The sequence below is a fragment of the Lotus japonicus genome, chromosome 1 (assembly GCF_012489685.1).
Source record: "Lotus japonicus ecotype B-129 chromosome 1, LjGifu_v1.2".
Taxonomy (NCBI): Eukaryota; Viridiplantae; Streptophyta; class Magnoliopsida; order Fabales; family Fabaceae; genus Lotus; species Lotus japonicus.
The window spans coordinates 90,764,421-90,785,521 of record NC_080041.1 but is presented as its reverse complement, the minus strand read 5'-3'; the positions used below and the strand labels follow the sequence as shown (position 1 = coordinate 90,785,521).

The 21,101-nt window shown below is 30.1% G+C and overlaps 1 protein-coding gene across 1 annotated transcript; it reads right to left on the bottom strand.

Annotated features, from left to right (window-relative positions):
* Positions 1-5,721: 5,721 nt before the first annotated feature.
* Positions 5,722-11,150, bottom strand: LOC130727689 (CBL-interacting serine/threonine-protein kinase 8-like). The gene is made up of 14 exons (XM_057578892.1): positions 10,787-11,150; positions 10,625-10,687; positions 10,478-10,549; positions 10,265-10,372; positions 10,101-10,175; positions 9,950-10,003; positions 9,710-9,835; positions 9,207-9,296; positions 7,912-8,034; positions 7,167-7,286; positions 6,653-6,769; positions 6,402-6,458; positions 6,242-6,316; positions 5,722-6,158 (listed from the first exon to the last, which is right to left on the bottom strand). Exons 1-14 carry the CDS (start codon positions 10,943-10,945, stop codon positions 6,051-6,053), a joined length of 1,347 nt encoding a protein of 448 aa, XP_057434875.1. The 5' UTR covers positions 10,946-11,150; the 3' UTR covers positions 5,722-6,050.
* Positions 11,151-21,101: the final 9,951 nt, after the last annotated feature.

The window sequence follows — 21,101 nt, the reverse complement described above, 5'->3', positions numbered from 1 at the left end:
ACAAGAACATGATCATTTTAATTTAAATTCATTGCAATTGTTGGTTCCTACAGCCACTGCAGTGAAGTTTTGCACCTCTGAAAATTCAATTTTGGAAGCTATTTTCACTTGTGGAAGTGAAATTCTTTTGTGTTCTAGAAGTTCAAGAACTATAACAAATATACTTCCGGATATGAACTTTTAGAACAAAAAAAATTCAATTATGAAACTAGAAGTGAATATAGCTTCCGAAAGTTGAACTTCTTAGAATGCAAGATTTGAAACCAATGACAGCAGTAAATTCAAATTTGACCATTTTCTCATATTTTGCAAAAAGATCATAGTGTATTATTTTGTTGTTATTTATTGTCAGATTTTCTTACCTCAGTTTTCTTAAATGTTCAGGCCAAGGATCTCATGACAGTTCCAACTTCCAAACCAGGCCGAGCAACTAGATTATGGAATATGCTAACCAATACTCGAATGTTTCGTTTGTTACAAACTTTTAAGAAGTGAATTTATGAAATACGTGAGTGAGAAAAAGGATAGATTATGGATATGGATTATGGCATTTTGGGACGGAAAGTTGAATGACTTTTTTCTTGTGAACTTCATCCCTGTTATTGAAACTGGATATGCAATCTAATTGAAAATGAAAAGTCATCTATTTGGGCCAAGAAATTATTTATAGGATGGTGCTTATTATATTTTGTTTTAATTCATTCCTTCCATTTAGGGATTAGCTCTGACGCAGCTAACTCCATGAGTTCCAGGCGTTCATCTTCAATAAGTTCAATTGATTCTTTGGCCATTTTACAGGCAATAGCTCTCTCGTCCGCAACTTTGATCCTAGCTGCCTCTTTAACCCTGCATATATAGCTCTTCCTTCCGTCTCAGTTTCTCAACCTACAAGAACAAGTAACGAATAGCATAAGCATCACTTATTTTTACATGACAGATTGGAGTAAATTGGTAGAACAATCTTACATACTCTGATTGATTCCTTCATTAAATTTTTCTCCCGCCGCTCAAGTTCTCGCAATAACATTTCCTCTTCCTTCTGCCTCTCCATCTCTTTCTTCATTTGCTCTACTCTCTTGATGTATAGAAGAATTTAAGCTAAAGAATATAGATAAACATCAAAGGGGGGAAATAGAGACTGGCCCAAGCCTTTTGCCTTAGAATATCCTGTTTTTCAAGCTCTTTTCTAATTCTTTTTCTCTTGTGCTTCAAGTTCCCCTTGCATTCTAATTCTACCCCTTCATTCTGTGAGCCACTCACACTACCAGAAATTAGTTGTTTAGCAACGGATTTAGCGACCGAAATATTTCAGTCACAAATAGCGACCAATTTTGCGACAGAATCCATGATATTATTGTCATACTCCAAGTTCGACTTATTAGCGATTGATTTAGCGACGGAATTATTAGCGACCGAAATTTCCGTCGCTAAAAAGTAGAATAAAAATAACAAGGCAAAGTAGCGACCGTATTAGCGACGGATTATTTAGCGATCGATATATACTTCGCTATTAGGGACCGCAATACTAGAATCTTCCATTGACAATAACGTTGTGAATACCTACCAAGACAAGTATTTACTCATATTCAATTGTATGTGGCGCTTTCAAGATTTACAAGCAAACAAGGGTTGAAGATTCTTGCACTTGATGATGAAGGAAAGGCATGTTCAACAACAACGAATGTAGTATACAAAATGTTTTTAGTAGGATTTGATTTAATTATTTTAAATGTTTTTATTACATACATGTTTAGTAGGGTTTCAAGGTTTCATAGTTTCAAGGTTTCAGAGTTTCAAGGTTCAAGTAAAAATGAATGGTTTATCTCCTCTAATATTTTGTTTTATTATTTTAAAACATCACTGTTAATATGAAAAATGCAAAATAATGTTGTTGGATTGTTTCGCCCTTGATTTCGTGGATCTCGCGCTTCGGTTCATGTATTTAGCACTACCTACTTGCTAGTAATAGGGTTGAGATAATCACATTGGCTTTATGTCTCTTGATATAGTTAAGTTTAGTAGTATGTTGGAAGTATTTTGCTTCAATGAATTTTAATTCACCATACCATACACCTCATTCTAAACAGGGATTTTTAAGGTTTTAGGGTTTCATGGTTTCAGAATTCAGGGTTTTAGAGTTTCAGGGTTTCAAGTTAAAATGAATGATTTGTCTACTCTAATATTTTTTTTATTGTTTTAAAACATCACTGTTAATCTGAAAAATGCAAAATAATGTTGTTGGATTGTTTTGCCCTTGATTTCGTGGATCTGGCATTTTGGTTCATGTATTTAGCACTACCTACTTGCTAGTGATAGGGTTGAGATAATGATATGAGCTTTATGTCTCTTGATATAGTTAAGTTTAGTAGCATGTTGGGCGTAATTTGCTTCAATGAATTTTAATTCATCATGCCATGCACCTCATTATGAATAGGGTTTTCGGGGTTTCAAGGTTTGGGGGTTTCAGAGTTTCTGGGTTTCAACGTTTCAGAGTTTCAGAATTCAGGGTTTCAAAGTTTTAAACCATCACGCCATGCACCTCATTCTGAATAGGGGTTTTCAGGGTTTCAATGTTTGGGGGTTTCAGAGTTTCTGGGTTTCAACGTTTCAAGGTTTCAGAATTCAAGGTTTCAAAGTTTCAGTGTTTCAGGTTTCAAAGTTTCAAGGTTTCAGAGTTTCAGAGTTCTAGAATTCAGAGTTTCAGGGTTTCAACGTTTCAGGATTTTAGAGTTTCAGGGTTTCAGAATTCAGGGTTTCAGGGTTAAGTGTTTAAACTTTAAACATTTTAGGGTTTTAGAGTTTCAAGGTGCAGTGTTTCAAGGTGGTGTTATTTGCCTTCTAAATTACAAAGGGATGGAGATAGACCATTATGAATTAACCAAAATATTAATGATGATAATATTGCGTCTGCATGCAAGTGGGATTGTAGGTTGTGCGCTTTTTAAAAATTCAAAATTTCTGACTATGTTTTTTATTTTTATATATTCAAATTTAATTATTTAAAAATTTAAGTATCAGTTATTAGAAAATAATGAGATTATAATATGAAATTGTGTTGCATACCACAACTCTAAAAACTTAATAAAATTGCAATGTTTAAAGCCATTAACTAATTAAAAAAGAAAATTATAAGACAATAGTGAAAGAAATAGTGACTCTTCTTCTATTTAATATATTTCTTATATTTATAAAAAAATTATAATTTATAAAGATCTTACAATAAAAAAATACAATTTAAAACAAATATGTGCATTTGAGTTTATATGTAAAGGAGACTTGGTCCCCGTAGGATAGCTCAAGTTGTAAGAATTAGGGACATATAAGTTGGATAGGGGAAGGTCCAAGAATCGATTTCTGACGAGTGCAATTTATCTTTCCGATGTACAAAAAAAAAGTGAAGGAGACTTGAGTTTTACATTAAATACATTAAACTATAAAATAATAAATATTTATTTTCATTTGACAAGTATTAAATATTTATTTAAAATTATTTAAGTTTTGCATTTTAACAAATATTAAAAATTAAAATTATTTTGAAATTGAAAAATGCTGCTACAAGGTATTTAATATTAACTATAACATATATGTGCATTATTGAAAAAAAATATGTTTTTTTATCTATGATATATTAATAAAATTACTCAAGGAAGCATAATAGAGAAAATAATAATGATCAAAGTTGAATAAATGTTTGATGTGAGAGGCCTGGTCTATCCACTTAACGTGATCGTAGAGCCTCAAGGAATTAGTCTCATGACTATCGGCTGTGAGAAAATACTCTCAAACCTAATAAGTTGAAAAAAAATTAAATTTACAAGATAATATGTTGGGTTTTTTTTTTGTAAAAATTTTATTTAAGTTATCACTTATTATAATTCAAAAATTTAAAATTAATTTATTCTTCTTGGTCTTGATTTATCATACCAAATGGCTTTTCCAGGTAAAAAAATATAAAAAATGATATTAAAACTTATTTCAAGACATTAAACACTTACTACAACATTTTTTTAGTAATTTAAATATTTCAAATTAACTTAATAATTTTTCATATTATTAAATAAATAAAAAATTTAATTGTTAAAACTATTTTATGCTAATAATTAAATTTGAGTAATATTAATTATTTATACAAAATGAACTATAATAATATTTATTGAAATGTCTTGGCATAAATTTTTTATATTTATAGTGAAAAATATTTTAATTTTAATTATTTAACTATAATAATTTTTATATAATGTTAAACAATATTTTAAGTAAGCTCGTGCATCGCACGGGTATGATATCTAGTTAAATAATGTACTATAAAGTTATGTTTGACCTAAAAATTAAAATCGTACTGATACTGCTGTTTCTATATATTGATTTCACGGGAGATATGTTGCAAGTTGCCACCATTATATTTCGTGCGAGGTTAATTTATGGTTGACTTTGTTTTAGGGTTACAAATTCATGGTTGACTATATCCTTTTTTACTGAAACTTGGTTTCATTCAAATCAAGAAGAAAACATAGAGGCTAAAACATCACCTGGATGACAGAGGTAATCTCATAAGGCTAAAACATCATCTTGACTTTATCCTGTACTAACCTGTATTTTTTTTAACTGTTCACGTATGTTAAACCGTCTTTATTTATAAAGGTGTAAAATAAATTATTTAAAGTATTAATCTCAGCGCTAGTTTAGAATAAAAACAAGGGTCAACATTTGGAACATGTTTTCCTGACGTCAATGGATGATGGATCCCTCCTCCACTATAAAATAAACAAAACAATACCAACTGTATCAAAATTATGGATTATAACTTATAATATAATCCATTGACTTTGAAACAAACCCTCCGTCCTCGAAGGATAGATCAAGTGGTAAGAGCTGAAAGACATATGAGTTAGGGAGGGGATGGTCAAAGGATCAATTCTTGGAGGGTACAATTTATCTTTCCGATGTACTAAAAAAAACCACATTTCGATACCCAGTTATGGCTTTGACAACAACAATTAGGGAGGCTTCGTGCTTGAGGTGGGCAATGGAACTAGCTACTCAACTTGGGTTCAGGAGAGTGTAATTTGAAACTGATAATTTACAACCATATCATCAAGCTTGGACGAGGAGAAGGGGTCTGTTGAGATTTGACTCATTATATTTTGGGCTAAAATCTTTAGTTTATTAGGATTTGATTTAATGTAGATTGTAAAAGGTTTTAAGGGATTGTTATAGGATTTATTAGGATTTTATTGTAAAATAGAGATCAATAGAATCCACTATAAATAGGATAACAATGTAACCCTAAAAGTTGTACTTGGTACCACATGCTTCATGCCACAAGTAATACTAAGGAGCATTTGGCCGAACTGCGTGACCAAAGATGTTGTGTGCTTTATCTGTGATTTCTCGCTCTACTACTTCGTGCAATCGAGGTGCTTGAATCCCCTACAAGTGGTATCAGAGCCGATTGTTTTTCTTTATTTTCCATTTTAGATGATTGTTTTTCCTTTATGCATCTTTTTTATTATGTTAACTTATCTTATATGGCTCGGAATGCTTATTCTCTATCGGATGTTGTTTGGTTGGAAGAAGGTCCTCTGGGTTTGCTGAATTTTCTTCATCATGATGTAATGGCTTCTATGCCAACTTAAGTCTTTCAATGAATTATGTTTAGTTAAAAAAAACATTAAATCGAAGTGATGTTCATCATCGATCGTTAGCACTAATACAAACAAATTTTAGCACTCACTTAGAAAAAGTGAATGGAAGTCTTCCTATTGATTGGGATGAAAGTCAATTCTCATTGCACTCAACTAACATTCAAACACACACTAAGAGATGCAGGATAAATTTTAGTGGAAGAATTGACAAACCAAAGCTATAGAATTACATACAACAAACATACAAGATGATATATATGTATAAACATATACTCACTTTACCCTCTTTTGAATTTGGACTTGGGCGGGTTTGAAGGTACGATGAAGGTTGGGGCCAGGGCAATGTTCCTTAAGTGTGTATTTTTGTTTCCTTTTTTACTCTTTCAATATGCTAAGAAGCAGAAGCTATCTTGAGCGCCTTTTGCTTCTAGTCTTGGAGACCTTTGATTTGGTTGATTCATGAGGCGGTTTCCAGATTATATCCTCCAGATTGCCACAAAAGTTCTTGTAAAACTGCAACATTAAGGAGTTTATCTTTCGTCGTGAACTTAAATCAAGCAAATGAAACAGCAGAAGCGAGGTTTTCAAAGACTTACCTTGAGGTATTCACCTGCATCTCCAGCTGCTTTCTGAATGTCCACCATGTAAAATGTGGGAGCCACTTCAAAAATCTTCGAGTAGTAAAAAAAGAGAATCATTTTGTTAGCCAAAATTTTAAGGGGCTGCGAAAAATTTGGTAAAGGGATAGAAACTAACTTCAAGCATAACCGAGAAATGAGAAGTTTTTTTCGCTGAAAGACCCTCTACCCTCATCTGAAAAATCATTAAAAACCAGTTCAGATGATTAATAACATCAGATGCTATAGTTGAAAACTGAGTGAGTACCTAACTGGCCAAAATAATGGTGCAAAAGAAATGAGAGCAGTAAAAGAAAGCAATGAAAATAACAAATAAGGGGGAGGTGCAAAGTGATATATCAATAGGTATGCATATTACAGGCTATCCACCTTGTAGTTGCGAATATGCGTCTTAAATCCCATTGATTGTGCCACAACTTCCATACTAGACAAAACCACCTTTGCTGGCTTTTGAGTGATAAAGCGGGTTTGGTACTTCATAGAGTCCTGTAAGTATATTTGACATAAATGTGATATCATACCCCTAAATATGGATACCTTTAAATGACAGAATATTGGGGATTAGGATCCTCTCATATGAAGTTTCTCTCATGTATTCTCATGTTAAAATTGTGTCTATCTCTCTCTTCATATTTATGTATTAAATAGGTATAGGCGGTACCCTTAAATGTTTATGAAGAGAGAGATAGACACAAAATTTCAAAATGAGAGGATCATGATCCGAATTCGGAGGTCCAAGAATATGTTTAACTTCACAGCATGCTTGTAACATGTTAAGGAGTACATCAATAGTTTTGGAAAAGTTCCTTCGGGAGTTGGGATATTATGTGGGCTGTTACTTGATCATTGAGCCTCTCACCGAACACGATAACATGAATAATACCTGTCCACGGTCAAAGATTGCTGCAAGGTTTAAGCCTTGAGATAGAATTATCAAGTCAAATGCATTTAGCATTAAAGGACCCATGTCCTCATGATCACACTGTTGATTAGCCCTCTGTTCCTGCAGTGACAAAATAATCAGCATGTCAGCAAAAATAGGAAGATAATTATTATGGGGAGAAAAGCTTGCCTCCTTAATTGAAATGAAGGGAGAGAAATGTGAAAGTGACAAAAGTGGTACTTTTTGCAACTTACAAAACAGTCAGTTTCCTTAACTTTACTATCCCATTTCTTCTTATTGATGTTTCTTCATTATGCTAGAAGTTTGATGATGCTTTGCCAGCAATGGAATGGTTTTCCAGGAATAAGATAACTCGAAATATGTTTTACTAATTATTGTTTACAATTCTTTGATATGCCTCTTAATGAAATAGAATTGCAGAGAGGCTAGACAAAGCACTCATTACATATGATTCTAATTCTAATAAAGGACAAGAACCAAGAGTGCTCCTGTTGGCGAGGTACTGATACCTCTAGGGAAAAGTGCTCCTCTGACTTAGGTTCCCGATATAAAGAAAATATCAATTTCAAATAATCCACAACAGCAACTCAAATATTTACTTTACACTAATGGTCTATAGACTCAGCATATCCAAACATCCTACTAAGATAATCTTATTATAAGCTGGAATAAGATAGTTCAAAATAGAATAAAGCTTGTGTGTTTATGTATAGACTAAACTGACCTCGGCATCATCAAAAACAGCATTTACATCATCCAGATTTACATCCTCATACTCGAGAAGACTGACAGGAACATAGCCTCTCTGAAACCATTCATCATTTCGTATTTGTTCAATGGTTATACGCTGCAAATGGACAAGTGCACCAATATTAGTAATAAGATTAAATGCATTAGAAAGCCAATATTAGAATATTACACATTGGCATGACACGTAAAGAAAAACAATGTTCAGTACAGATAATGGAAGAAATCCTAAACTTCATACATGAATAGACCTTGTTCATTCACACGTGTGGTGTCAGTAAGTACTGAAAAAATGATCATGAACTATTGGGCGAAACACCACGTTAAGAGATAAATAAGTTCCAGGCCAATAAAATAAGTGTAATCAGAAACATCAACATTTTATAAATAACTCGGGCATAGCCTTTCCACATAAAAGAAGTCCTATGTTATTTTATTCAGAGCATTGCATATTAATCTTGTCAGAAATTTAAAATCATTCATGAGCCTTCAATAAAACTTTCAGCATTTAAGGAAGTTGGCATTTGCCAATCCCACTCTTCATAATTAAATTAAATTCAGCACAAAGTAAAGTGGGTTATGCATAGTCTATACTTCAAGCCCAAAGTAGTCTTCTATGAGGGGACATGTTATGGACTAAATTGTCTAACCACTTTTGTATGAAATAAAAATTTTAACAGCATGTCATCCGTTTTACTGTATCAATAAATTAATCTCAACTCTTGATAAAGATTAGCATTGCATATCAACAATTTGAGATCAATCATTACAATGAACATTATGCATGTCTTAACACTGAAATAAACTAAAATTAATGGAGAAAAATAATCAAAACATAACATTCCACAACTGAATATTAGGTCCTTGCAATATTAATACAACTTTTTTTACCATTTTCATTCACTTTTAAAGGGAAAAAGCTGTACTGTTCACAGTAAAGCGTGGTTGCATGGGAACCACATATCATTCTCTTAGACTATGTCTGAATATCTAATGGTGAGTGGAATGGAAGGGAAATGAATGAAAAATCAAGAACTTCAAATACGTGCATTTGTATGATCCCATACCCTCAAGTTCCATTTCATTCCATCCGATTTTAATAATATAAAACAATAGAACTTAGGTATTTTAAATATGTGCATTTGTATCAGAACATGAACCATATTGAAGAGCTGACTCATTTTCTGTTTCTGTGGTCGCACAAGATTAAATTTAAAATTGACAGTCAATGGCTGTGCCCTACAACTCTTGTTGCGAAAAGCCAATACTTACAGTTTCAGGATTTGGGTCCAAAATTTTATGTATCAATGTTTTTGCACCCACGGGAAACCCAGGAGGGCATGAATACTCTGCTTTCTCAATCTGCAAGAGAAACAAGGAAACCCAAAGAAAATTCATCATTATAAATAACAATCTGAATTTGATGTGGATAAAAACATTATTGATTAGCAAGCATGGCTAGTGAAGTATTTCTTGAGTCTTTGGGCAAAGACTAAAAGTTTTAACTACAAGAACTTGTGGCTGATCTGAACTGCAGCCAGCACATATTAAGAGATGTAAGAGAGAAGAGACTATAGTCCGTCCTCTTACCAAAAAATTGAGGGTCAATTCGCAGCTTTGATCACTCTTCAACCACATAAATAACTTTACGACTCATTATCATGTTAAATTGCTAATAAGAAATATTTGATGTATTTTCACATATACAAATATTTTGATCTGCAATCCAATCTATCCTACAGTAAAATACGCATTTGACATGTTTAAATTCATGCCTTACTGTATAAGGAGGTTAGATCGAGCTCATCAAAGGGAAGATATCCAACCAATAGGACATAGAGGATAACCCCACAGGACCAAACATCTGCAACAGCACCATTGTAACCCTTGTGACTGAGTACCTAAGGCCACAAAGTCGAATTCAAAACACACAAGGCCGCAAAAGAGTAGTTAGCATCTGCATTTGAAATAAACTCAAACTTAACTAAACAAGAAGAAGTCACCCTTATATCTACCTCAGGAGCTACATAGTTTGGAGTCCCACAAGTTGTCCGAAGGATACTCACTCCCTATCAAAATACTCAACAAGTAAGAAGCCCTTTGGTATCACTTCATCTACATAAAAAATTGAAGTCATGTACAAAAGCTATCCGGTAACAATCTCACCTGTTCAGGCAATGCGCTCAATCCAAAATCGGAAATCTTTATATTTCCAAGTGAATCAAGTAAAAGATTTTCCGGCTGCATAAAAAAATAAAAAAAATAAATTAGAAGAAATCATGATAAGGACAAGTGACCAATTTTCCAGATCCCATCCATCCAATGCAAACCTTCAAATCTCTATGATAAACTCCCTTACTGTGGCAATAATCTACACCATCAATCAACTGCTGGAAATATCTTCTAGACTCAGCTTCACTAAGACGCCCATGACGTATCTGCACAATCATACCATTCACCATCAACATCACCAAAATCTAATTGACAACAGTTAATGGTCAAAGCTACATATAAACAAAAAAGGTCCATCTTGAGCTACTTACAATTTTATCAAACAATTCACCACCAGTAATGAACTCCAATATGATATAAATTTTCGTTCGGCTCGCAAGAACCTGAAGAAAATAAAACATTACAACAGAATGAAGTGCTTGCAATCAAAATGATAATTAACTATAATCATCACATACCTCATAGAGACGAACAACATAAGGATGTCTAACTAGCTTCATAATGGAAATCTCCCTTTTGATCTGCATAACAAATTGAGAAAGAAAAAAAAAAAAAAAAACCAACTACAATTATACATAACACAACACAGTGATTCATGTTTAAGGTTTATGTTTCACTACCTGGTCGACCATGTTGTGCTTGATGATGGTGTTGCGATCAAGCACCTTCATGGCGACACTCTCGCCAGTTTCAGTGTTCTGAGCGAACTTCACCTTCGCGAAGGTTCCTTCCCCAATGGTTCTCCCAATTTCGTACTTGCCCACTTTCCTCAGCACCATCGTTCTTCTCTCTTTCTCTATCTCTCACTCTTCCACCATTCCCTTGCAAACCCAGAAGCATAACACGAATCAAGCTTCACTGACAAGTTTCAAGTGTGATTTGTTGTTGACTTGTTTTGGTTTTTGGTATGAAATGGATGCTGGGAATTGGAAAAACTGAAAGAACAACTTTACCTTTGAAATTGATGTAAAGCTAAAAATAAAATGATATAAAAACCAAAAGTGGATGGGAAGGGAAGTGGATTAGTAGGTCATAAAGCAAGTAGAATATTAAGATACTAAACCTAGGTTAGCTACTTTACTAGGCATGGTTAGCATAAGTATAATGATAGCTCAAGTACGAAGAATTATGAGACATGTGGGTTGGGGTGAGAGAGGTCATGAATCCATATCTAGATGGTGCAATTTATGCACACAAAAAAATGTTTGTGTTTACACTCCAATGTCACGTTGACCTAGTAGAGAAATGAAGAAATAAGTGTAAAATATGGGATATGATAGATGATGTGATTGGAAAAAAATAAAAATAAAATATAAGAATGACTAAAAATGATATGAAAGAAAAAAAAAAAAGTGGTGTGAATGAATCAAAACTCTTTAACATAATTCATCATAATTGGGATGACTGCTTCAATAGATTAGTAGCTAATTAGCAATTAGTGAAAAATATTTTGTTGTCTATTTGTTACTGAATATCAAAGTGATTTTTGTACCTGATAATTAGTGTAAGCGTATAAAAGTAAAAAAATTTCATCCAACAAAACTAATGTTTTAGAGCATCTCCAATGATAGTATCTAATGTTAAATATATACTTATATGAGTATCTATTACCATTGGAGTACATATTCAATTTCAACATGACAAAAATGAGTATGTGAGAATAGATACTCTATACTAGACTTGAAAAGTGAGCTTGTATTTATTACAAGCACTTATAATTAATTAAAATGGAGATAAATAATAAAATATACAAATGTGATGTTGATGGTGGGATCCATTATTGAAACTTTTAAGAGTTGTTGGGTTGGAGTAAAAAATTAGTAAAGTGATGTAGATGATGTGGCATTATGAATAATTGTAAAAAATGAAGTGTTGATATTTTAGTGAGTACTCTCTCCGTTCCAGAAAGTATCTAGTTTAAGGCTGTGGCACAATGATTAAGAAATTAATTATTGATAATATAATTTGACTAGATTGTCCTTATTTAATTTTACTAGTATGATGTGAAACTATTAAATTATAGTTAGATAGAGAGTTTGTAATTAATAGAGAAGATTTGTGGTTGGTTAATATGAAAGGTGATAAGTGAGAGAAAATGTATTAAATGAGGGTATATGTGAAAAAAATTAGCAAAAAATGCATTGATTTTCTAAAATAACAAACATTTTGGAATATTAAAAGAAGGATAAAAACAACAAATTTTCTGAAAAACGGAGAGAGTATGATGGATGTAGATGCTCTTACTTTCATGTTTTGACTTTAAAAACAATGTTTTTCCATTGAAATTTTATTGGAATATGTGATGATGGGGTTCGGACGTGTATGCAAAAATCCTCTAAATTTATTATTGATAGTATTTTAGTGTATTTGGAATGTTTTCATATTATGATAATATTTGTTTTTTTTTTTAACCACAATGGATGACACAAGTGGTGAATGTACAGTTTTTCAAGAGATTTTGTCTATGCTTCTGACCCGGGGCCCGAGTTCGATTCCCTCTGAGATCCAAAATAATACTTTTGTGGTTATGAACATTACTACCGTATCCTAAGTCAGATTAGTCACGTGAGACTCATTTCCCCGTGGAGGCGTGGAAACCGGTTGCAAGGAAAAGAAAAAAAAAATATTTGTTTTTTGTTTTTTTTTTTTTTGATAAGCAAAGATTTATTAAGGGGTACAAGGGGTACCACAAGCCCAAGGATACAAAAGATAGAAAAGATAGATCAAAGTGATTTAAACTATGTATTTCAATGCTCAAAATTAGATTTATTCATCTTCATATAGTTTTTCAAAATAAATGAGACAAAAGATCATTGATTTTCAAAAGAAAATTAATCTAGACAAGAAGAAGAATGAGGACCTAATGGAAGATTAATAACCTCTCTTTACCTTCTACGAAAAAGAACACAAAGAGAACAAAAGAATAAAAAAAAATGATTGTTTTTGAATATGCTATTAGCCAATTGAAAAAGAGTATCTATTATATGATCTTTTTTCTTTTTTCAATTTTCTCTCATTTATGTTCTTTCTCAAGATGTTTTTTTCTTCTGGGCTAATGGATGAGCTTATTAGTTTTGGGCATAGCCGCATAGATGAGAAGGAATAGTATCTAAGGAGAAAAAAAAGATGGAAAACGTTTTTGTTGATCGAACCTTGAAGGAAATGGATGGATTCTTTGGACATGAAGGAAATTTCAACTCATTCCGCTTAATTCAATTTTAACCTCTCATTTCATTAACAATTACAAAACTGAAATGCTATTTTACATGTTGTGAGGCTATATTTTATCTTCGTTAATCATTGAATATATAAAAATATGCTTTTTATGTTGCATATACAAACTACAGATTAAAAGAATAAAAGTTTAAATAGGAGCTACAAAGATAAAATTGTATTTTCAAAGTTAAATTAAATATCGACAAGGTCATGAATTCATACAAGCTACTTGAATTTGCTGGTTGTGGAGTATAGAACCTTTTGGTCTCAATTTCGGTCATGTTGCCGTAGAACAACAACTAATAGAGTGGATGACTTTATGGTTAATTTATGTTTTCATATTCTTTTTAGTGTTAATTAAAATATTTTCACAGATATGACTAATTTACCGTTCCATTATTCTCGATTTGTAAGAGTTTAGAATCGAACCTCTAACCAGTGACGGATCCAGAAAATTTATATTGTGGGGCAAATCTAGACATGCATATAAAAAAAATTAATAATGATATACTAACAATGTAATATTTTTACATAGTCATCCAATCAAAATCAATTATTTTATCACATCATAAATAAGTTAAAATAAGTTTAAATGTTTTCCGATGTATCAAAAAATAAATAAGTTAAAATAAGTGGAGAAGTGTTTTCTTTACATTAGAAAAATAAGTTACAGTCCTCTAAGGTTTAATCCCTGAACCTTACCCTTCCCAACTTATATGTCCTCTAACTCTGATCATGAGTTATCATTCGGAAGTGATTAAATAAATGTATAATTTTTTTGCATTATATGTGCAGATAAATAAAATCCAATGAATTTTTCTATTTAAAAAAATTTAGTTACAATTTATCTTCCTATTTGGCCTCAGATTCTACTCTTGTCAATAATCTACTCTTGTTGAATATTGTAGACGTACAACTAATGCAACACATATATGTATATATCATCAAAAGAAAAACAGGTGGGGGCAAAGTTTATATATAATTCGAAGAAAAACTAAGGATGGTCAAGTATATATACATTTAGAATAAAAATTACGTGGGGGCATTTGACCCCATACTCCCTCACGTAGATCCGTCCCTGTCTCTAACCACTTGTTCAAGATAGGAAGCGGTTAACCACCACACGAACCCAATTGATTAAAAATAAAATCTAACAACTGAGTAAAAATACCATATTTCTATTGAATATACAACATATGAAAGAACAAAATTTAAATAGAAACTTCAATAACAAAGAGTCGTACTTTCAAAGTTAAAAACGCAACATAAAAAAAACTATGCAGTTATTTCAGTGATAGTAGCTCCAATTCGATCAGGCAAGATCACACATATGATAATAATGGAAGCGTTGGTCACAAGATTCATGCAATTATCACCACTCGCGCCCCCAGTGGACGACGGAGATACCAAGGTATTTGAATTCTCCCAACGGATAACTAACACTAGTTTCCAGTACCGGTGACGGTGAAGGCGGCAACATTGGAATTATGTCAGTTAGTTGATTGTCTTTTGCATTCTTCTTCTTCTTCTTCTTGCTTCTTCTTCTTTTTTTCTTCATGTCGTCACTTTGAACTTCCTCGGTTCTCCTCCAATCATCTAGTGAAAGCAGCTCGTTTTCATCTACGGGTAACTTCCAAAGCACATCGTCGTTTTCATCTTCCAGTAACTCATATATCATGCTCTTGAGCATCATATCTAATTCAGACCAAGAAAAATCATCTGATGAAACAACACCATGTGAGGTTTTGACATTGGAAATTGACGCCATTAGGATTTGGGAGAAGTTGAAATGTTGAATTAATGGAAAGAGAAAATGTTTGTGAGTGAAGGAAGGCCAAGGACTAGCTATATTTATAATCAATTGGCTTAATCTTATTTAATTAAAGTTTGTTTAGATTTAAAAAATTGACTCTCAATATGACACTAACTAACTACTTGAATCCGTTCGAAATTAGTTTTGTCATCATGATATGATATGCAAAATCTAAAGAGTCACATGTATAAATATTCGCATCGTAAAAATAAAAATAGATTATTAACTAGATTAATAAATAATAATAGATTATTAACTAGATTAGAAAATATTACGAAGATTGTAAGTAATCTAACACTTGTATAACTATAATGTAACAAAAAAAAATCTACACTTATATAATTATTTTTTCCCGATTGAAATTAAGAGTTGGCGTTAAATAACTGAATTGCCTTGATTTACTTGATAATTGAAATCTTTTCATGATAAGATTCCCGAGATATTCTCATCTGAACTAAATTAACTGATAAAAGTGATAAAACTGTAGATATAATTTTACTTTTTTTAGTTATGATGTGGGGTTAGATTATGATATATAGTAAGTAAACATCTATATATATATATAAAGCTCACTTGAGCTATAAGTATTAAATGCATTGCCCAATTAAGTTGAACAAATTAAATTCTATTTTCTATTCAACTTGCCAATTTTTTTTAATTTTAGACTTTACACATGCCAAAGTAAAGTAACTTTTAACTAGAGATTATTTAGCTACCTACATTAAATAATAAAAATATAAACTAAAATTTGAAAATTTTTTACATTACTCATTTATTATTTATTTATTTTAGGAAAAAAATCATCAACAACAAAAAAACTACAATAAAACATGTGAAAGTACTATATATTAAATTGTAAAATAAAAAATACGTTAAATGATTAAGATAAAATAGTCTTTAAATAAAATGTGTCGCTATATGAGTATAATATATGTGCATTTGTTGAAAAAATTATTTAAATATAAAAAGTGGGAGGCAGGATGTCTTATGGGTTATGTGTAGCATAGTGTAATTACCTACATGAGGGGTTGTTCTCATGATTTATTTTTTTCAATAAAGTTTTGTTTCAAAAAAATATTGATCTATTGTATATTAGTAGAAATGACTTGAGAAAGAATAACAGAGCAAAATAACTATGATCAAATTTGAATAAATTTAAATTTACTAAATAATTTTTTACACTAGTAAAATCATTTCTTATATAATTTTAAAATTTTAAATTACTTTATTAATGATATAAAGTATAAAAAAATTAAATTCTATTTTCTATTCAACTTGCCAATTTTTTAAATTTTTGACTTTACACATGCCAAAGTAAAGTAAATTTTAACTAGAGACTATTTAGCTACCTACATTAAAAAATAAAATTATAAACTAAAATTTGAAATTTTTTTAAATTACTCATTTATTATTTATTTATTTTTGGAAAAAAAATCATCAATAACAAAAAAACTACAATAAAACATGTGAAAGTACTATATATTAAATTGTAAAATAAAAAATACGTTAAATGATTAAGATAAAATAGTCTTTAAATAAAATGTGTTGCTATATGAGTATAATATATGGCATTTGTTGAAAAAATTATTTAAATATAAAAAGTGGGAGGCAGGATGTCTTATGGGTTATGTGTAGCATAGTGTAATTACCTACATGAGGGGTTGTTCTCATGATTTATTTTTTTCAATAAAGTTTTGTTTCAAAAAAATATTGATCTATTGTATATTAGTAGAAATGACTTGAGAAAGAATAACAGAGCAAAATAACTATGATCAAATTTGAATAAATTTAAATTTACTAAATAAAGTTTTACACTAATAAAATCATTTCTTATATAATTTTAAAATTTTAAATTATTTTATTAATGATATAAAGTATAAAAAAATTAAATTCTGTTTTCTATTCAACTTGCCAATTTTTTTAATTTTTGACTTTACACATGCCAAAGTAAAGTAACTTTTAACTAGAGACTATTTAGCTACCTACATTAAATAATAAAATTATAAACTAAAATTTGAAATTTTTTTAAATTACTCATTTATTATTTATTTATTTTAGGAAAAAAATCATCAATAACAAAAAAAACTACAATAAAACATGTGAAAGTACTATATATTAAATTGTAAAATAAAAAATACGTTAAATGATTAAGACAAAATAGTCTTTAAATAAAATGTGTCGCTATATGAGTATAATATATGACATTTGTTGAAAAAATTATTTAAATATAAAAAGTTGGAGGCAGGATGTCTTATGGGTTATGTGTAGCATAGTGTAATTACCTACATGAGGGGTTGTTCTCATGATTTATTTTTTTCAATAAATTTTTGTTTCAAAAAAAATTGATCTATTGTATATTAGTAGACATGACTTGAGAAAGAATAACAGAGCAAAATAACTATGATCAAATTTGAATAAATTTAAATTTAATAAATAATTTTTTACACTAATAAAATCATTTCTTATATAATTTTAAATTTTTAAATTACTTTATTAATGATATAAAGTATAAAAAAATGTTATTATAACCTATTTATGATATTAAAAACTTACTAATTGATTTAAAAATGATTTTAGATATTATTAAAAAAAATAAAATAGTAAAATTATTTCAGTGCTAATTATCAAATATCAATTATTAAATTTGAGTAATAAAAAACTATTTAGATCTAGAGAACTCTAATTATGTTCAATAAAATGTCTCACTTCCATTATTATTTAACTTATTATATTTTATAATTAAAAATATTTTAATATTTATTAAGGCTATAATAAATATATATAATTTTGAAAAATATTGTAAATTAACCCGTGCAACGCACGGGTATTATTTCTAGTATATGAGTATATGACTTATGAGTTTTACTCCTGTGGTAATCCGCTAATCAGCATGGTCCAAAGAGTAATCCAAGGAGTGCAAAGTTTTTAAATTATCAATTAAATTAATTTCTTTAAAAATATGGAGGTTTTGCTGATCGAAACTTGGAGGAAATGGAGGAGGGAGGGGAGGTGAACTAACCTCGAAGGACAAGAAGGAAATTTCAACTCATTCCCCTTAATCTATATATATATGTAAAGCTCACTTGAGCTATAAGTATTAAATACATTAAACAATGAAGTTAAACAAATTAAATTTCTATTTAACATTTAAAATAATGTAACTTTTGAAACATGTCAATCTTTTTATTTTTTGACTTTACACATGCCAATATAATGTAACCTTTGAATTAAATTATGTAATAATTTTTTATTAAATAAATTAAATATAAAGATTAATTTAGCTAACTATACTAAATAATAAAATTATAAACTAAATTTTGAATTTTATTTTACATTACTCATTTATTATTTCTTTATTTCAAGGAAAAAATCATCAACTATAAAAAAACTACATTAAATCATATGGCAGTACTATATATTAAATAGTAAAAATATAAAATATATTAAATAATAAAAAACTCCAGTTTTTATTAATTGTATTAACTATTAATTATAAATTTCAGTTACTTATAAAAAAATATTTATAAGTATTAATTAAAAAATGTTAGAATATAAATTATCAATCATAAATTGAAGGGGAGAAAGTTAAAATAAAACTAAGTAATATCTTGATACACAAAAAAATATTGAGAATTAAAATTAATTATAATAAAATAATATTTATTAAAAAATAATTAATAAAATGTTGTCTTTAAATAAAAAAGTGGTGCTCTATAGGTATTTACCATTAACTATAATATGTGTGTATTCGTTGAAAAAAATCTTTAAATATAATATTTGATCTATTATATATTAGTAGAAATTACTTGAAAAAGAATAACGGAGTAAAATAACTATGACCAAATTTGAATAAGTTTAAATTTAGTAAATAATTCTTTACACTAATAAAATCATTTCTTATTATAATTTTAAAAGTTAAAATTAATTTATTGTGGATATAATGTGTAAAAAATATGTCATTATAACTTATTTAAGATATTAAAATTTATTACTTGATTTCATATATTTCAAATTCACATAATGATTTTCTATATTTTTTCAATGAATAAAATTTTAAGTCTACTTCAGTGCTAATTATTTAATATCAATTACTACAGAGAAATGCATGCGTATTTAATAACAAAGTTGTTTGTGTTGAACATATATGAGACTATTGCTTAGTTTGTGTGTTTGGTGGGTCAAGGTGAAGTGGAATGATTGTCCATATGATTTGGAACAGTTTGCTAGAGACTTTGAGTGTATCGAGTGGCCACGAAAACAAAAGATGCCACGAACAGTGTATTGGGAGCAACCGCCAGCCACTATTTTGAAGTTTAATGTGGATGAGGCGTCGAAAGGGAACCCAATTGTAAGTGGCATTAGCGGGGTTTTGTGGGATCAAGGAGGAGTTGTTAGGTTACTTTGCAAAAGGAACTAGAATGTTGTGAGCTTTAGATGAAGGTTCAAGTAGTGTTACATGCTTTGTTATTTTTCCAGCAATTTAAATTTTCAAATGTGGTGGTTGAGAGTGATTCCTCCTTAGTGGTTGGGTGAGTGTCTAGGGGAGATAGGAGGTCATGAAAAATAAAAAAATGTATTTAATCATATAGAGCATCTGATGTTTGTAATTCAGTGTGTTGGTGTGGTGCATGTATTGCTCGAGGGAAACACTGTGACAAACTTTTTGGTAAATCAAGGGTGTGGTAGAGAACAACAGATAGGGTTTGTTGTGATCCAATGTAATTATCTAAATGAGAATATTGTTCTCATTTTTATTGCGTTTCAATATTTTTTTTAAATATCAATTATTAATTTGAGTAATACTCTAATTATTTAGATCTAGAGAACTATAATTCTATTCAATGAAATGTCTCACCTCTATTATTATTTAATTTATTATATTTTATAATTAAACATATTTTATTTTTATATTTATTAAAATTATAATAATTATATATAATTTTAAAAATATTATAAATCAACCCGTGCAACGCACGGGTATTATTTCTAGTTCAATTGTAATCTCTCATTTCATCCGCAATTTACAAAACCCCTACTAAATGATATTTTACATGTTGTGAGTGTGTGACTATTTTATCATCGTTAATAATTGAAGAAAAATTGGCTTTTTATGTAGAATATATAAATTAAAGTTTAAATCGGAACTACAAAGAGAAAATTTAGTTTCAAAAAAACAAAGATAAAATTCATACAAGCTACTTGGATTTGCTAATTGGGGAGTGTAGAACCTTTTGGTCTCAATTTCGTTCATGTTACCGTAGAAGAACAACTAATTAATAGTGTGACTGAATATATAGTTAATTTATCTTTTTACATTAATGTTAATTACCATATTTTTCACCATCGAAAGTTGTAAGATTAATCTATTATTTCACTGTCAGCGCGCTAAACAATAAAAGGCATTGTAAGAGTTTGATCGAATTTTCAACCACTTACTCAATAAATATAGTGTTTAACCACGCAAACCAACTTAATTAGTTAAAAATCGTATCTAACAACTAAATAAAAATACCTTATTTCTATTGAATATGAAGAAACTTCAATAGCAAAAATTGTAATACTTTCAAAGTTAAAAACCCAACATAAAGAAAACTATATGCAGCGGTAGCTCCAATTCGATCATGCAAGATCACACGTATGATAATAATGGAAGCGTTGGTCACAAGATTCATGCAATTATCACCACTCGCGCCCCCAGTCGACGACGGGGATACCAAGGTATTTGAATGCTCCCAACGGATAACTAACACTAGTTTCCAGCACCGGTGACGGTGAAGGCGGCGACGCTGGAATGATGTGAGTTAGTTGATTGTCTTTTGCATTCTTCTACTTTTTCTTGTTTCTTCTTCTTCTTCTTTTTTTCTTCATGTCGTCACTTTGAACTTCCTCGGTTCTCCTCCAATCAT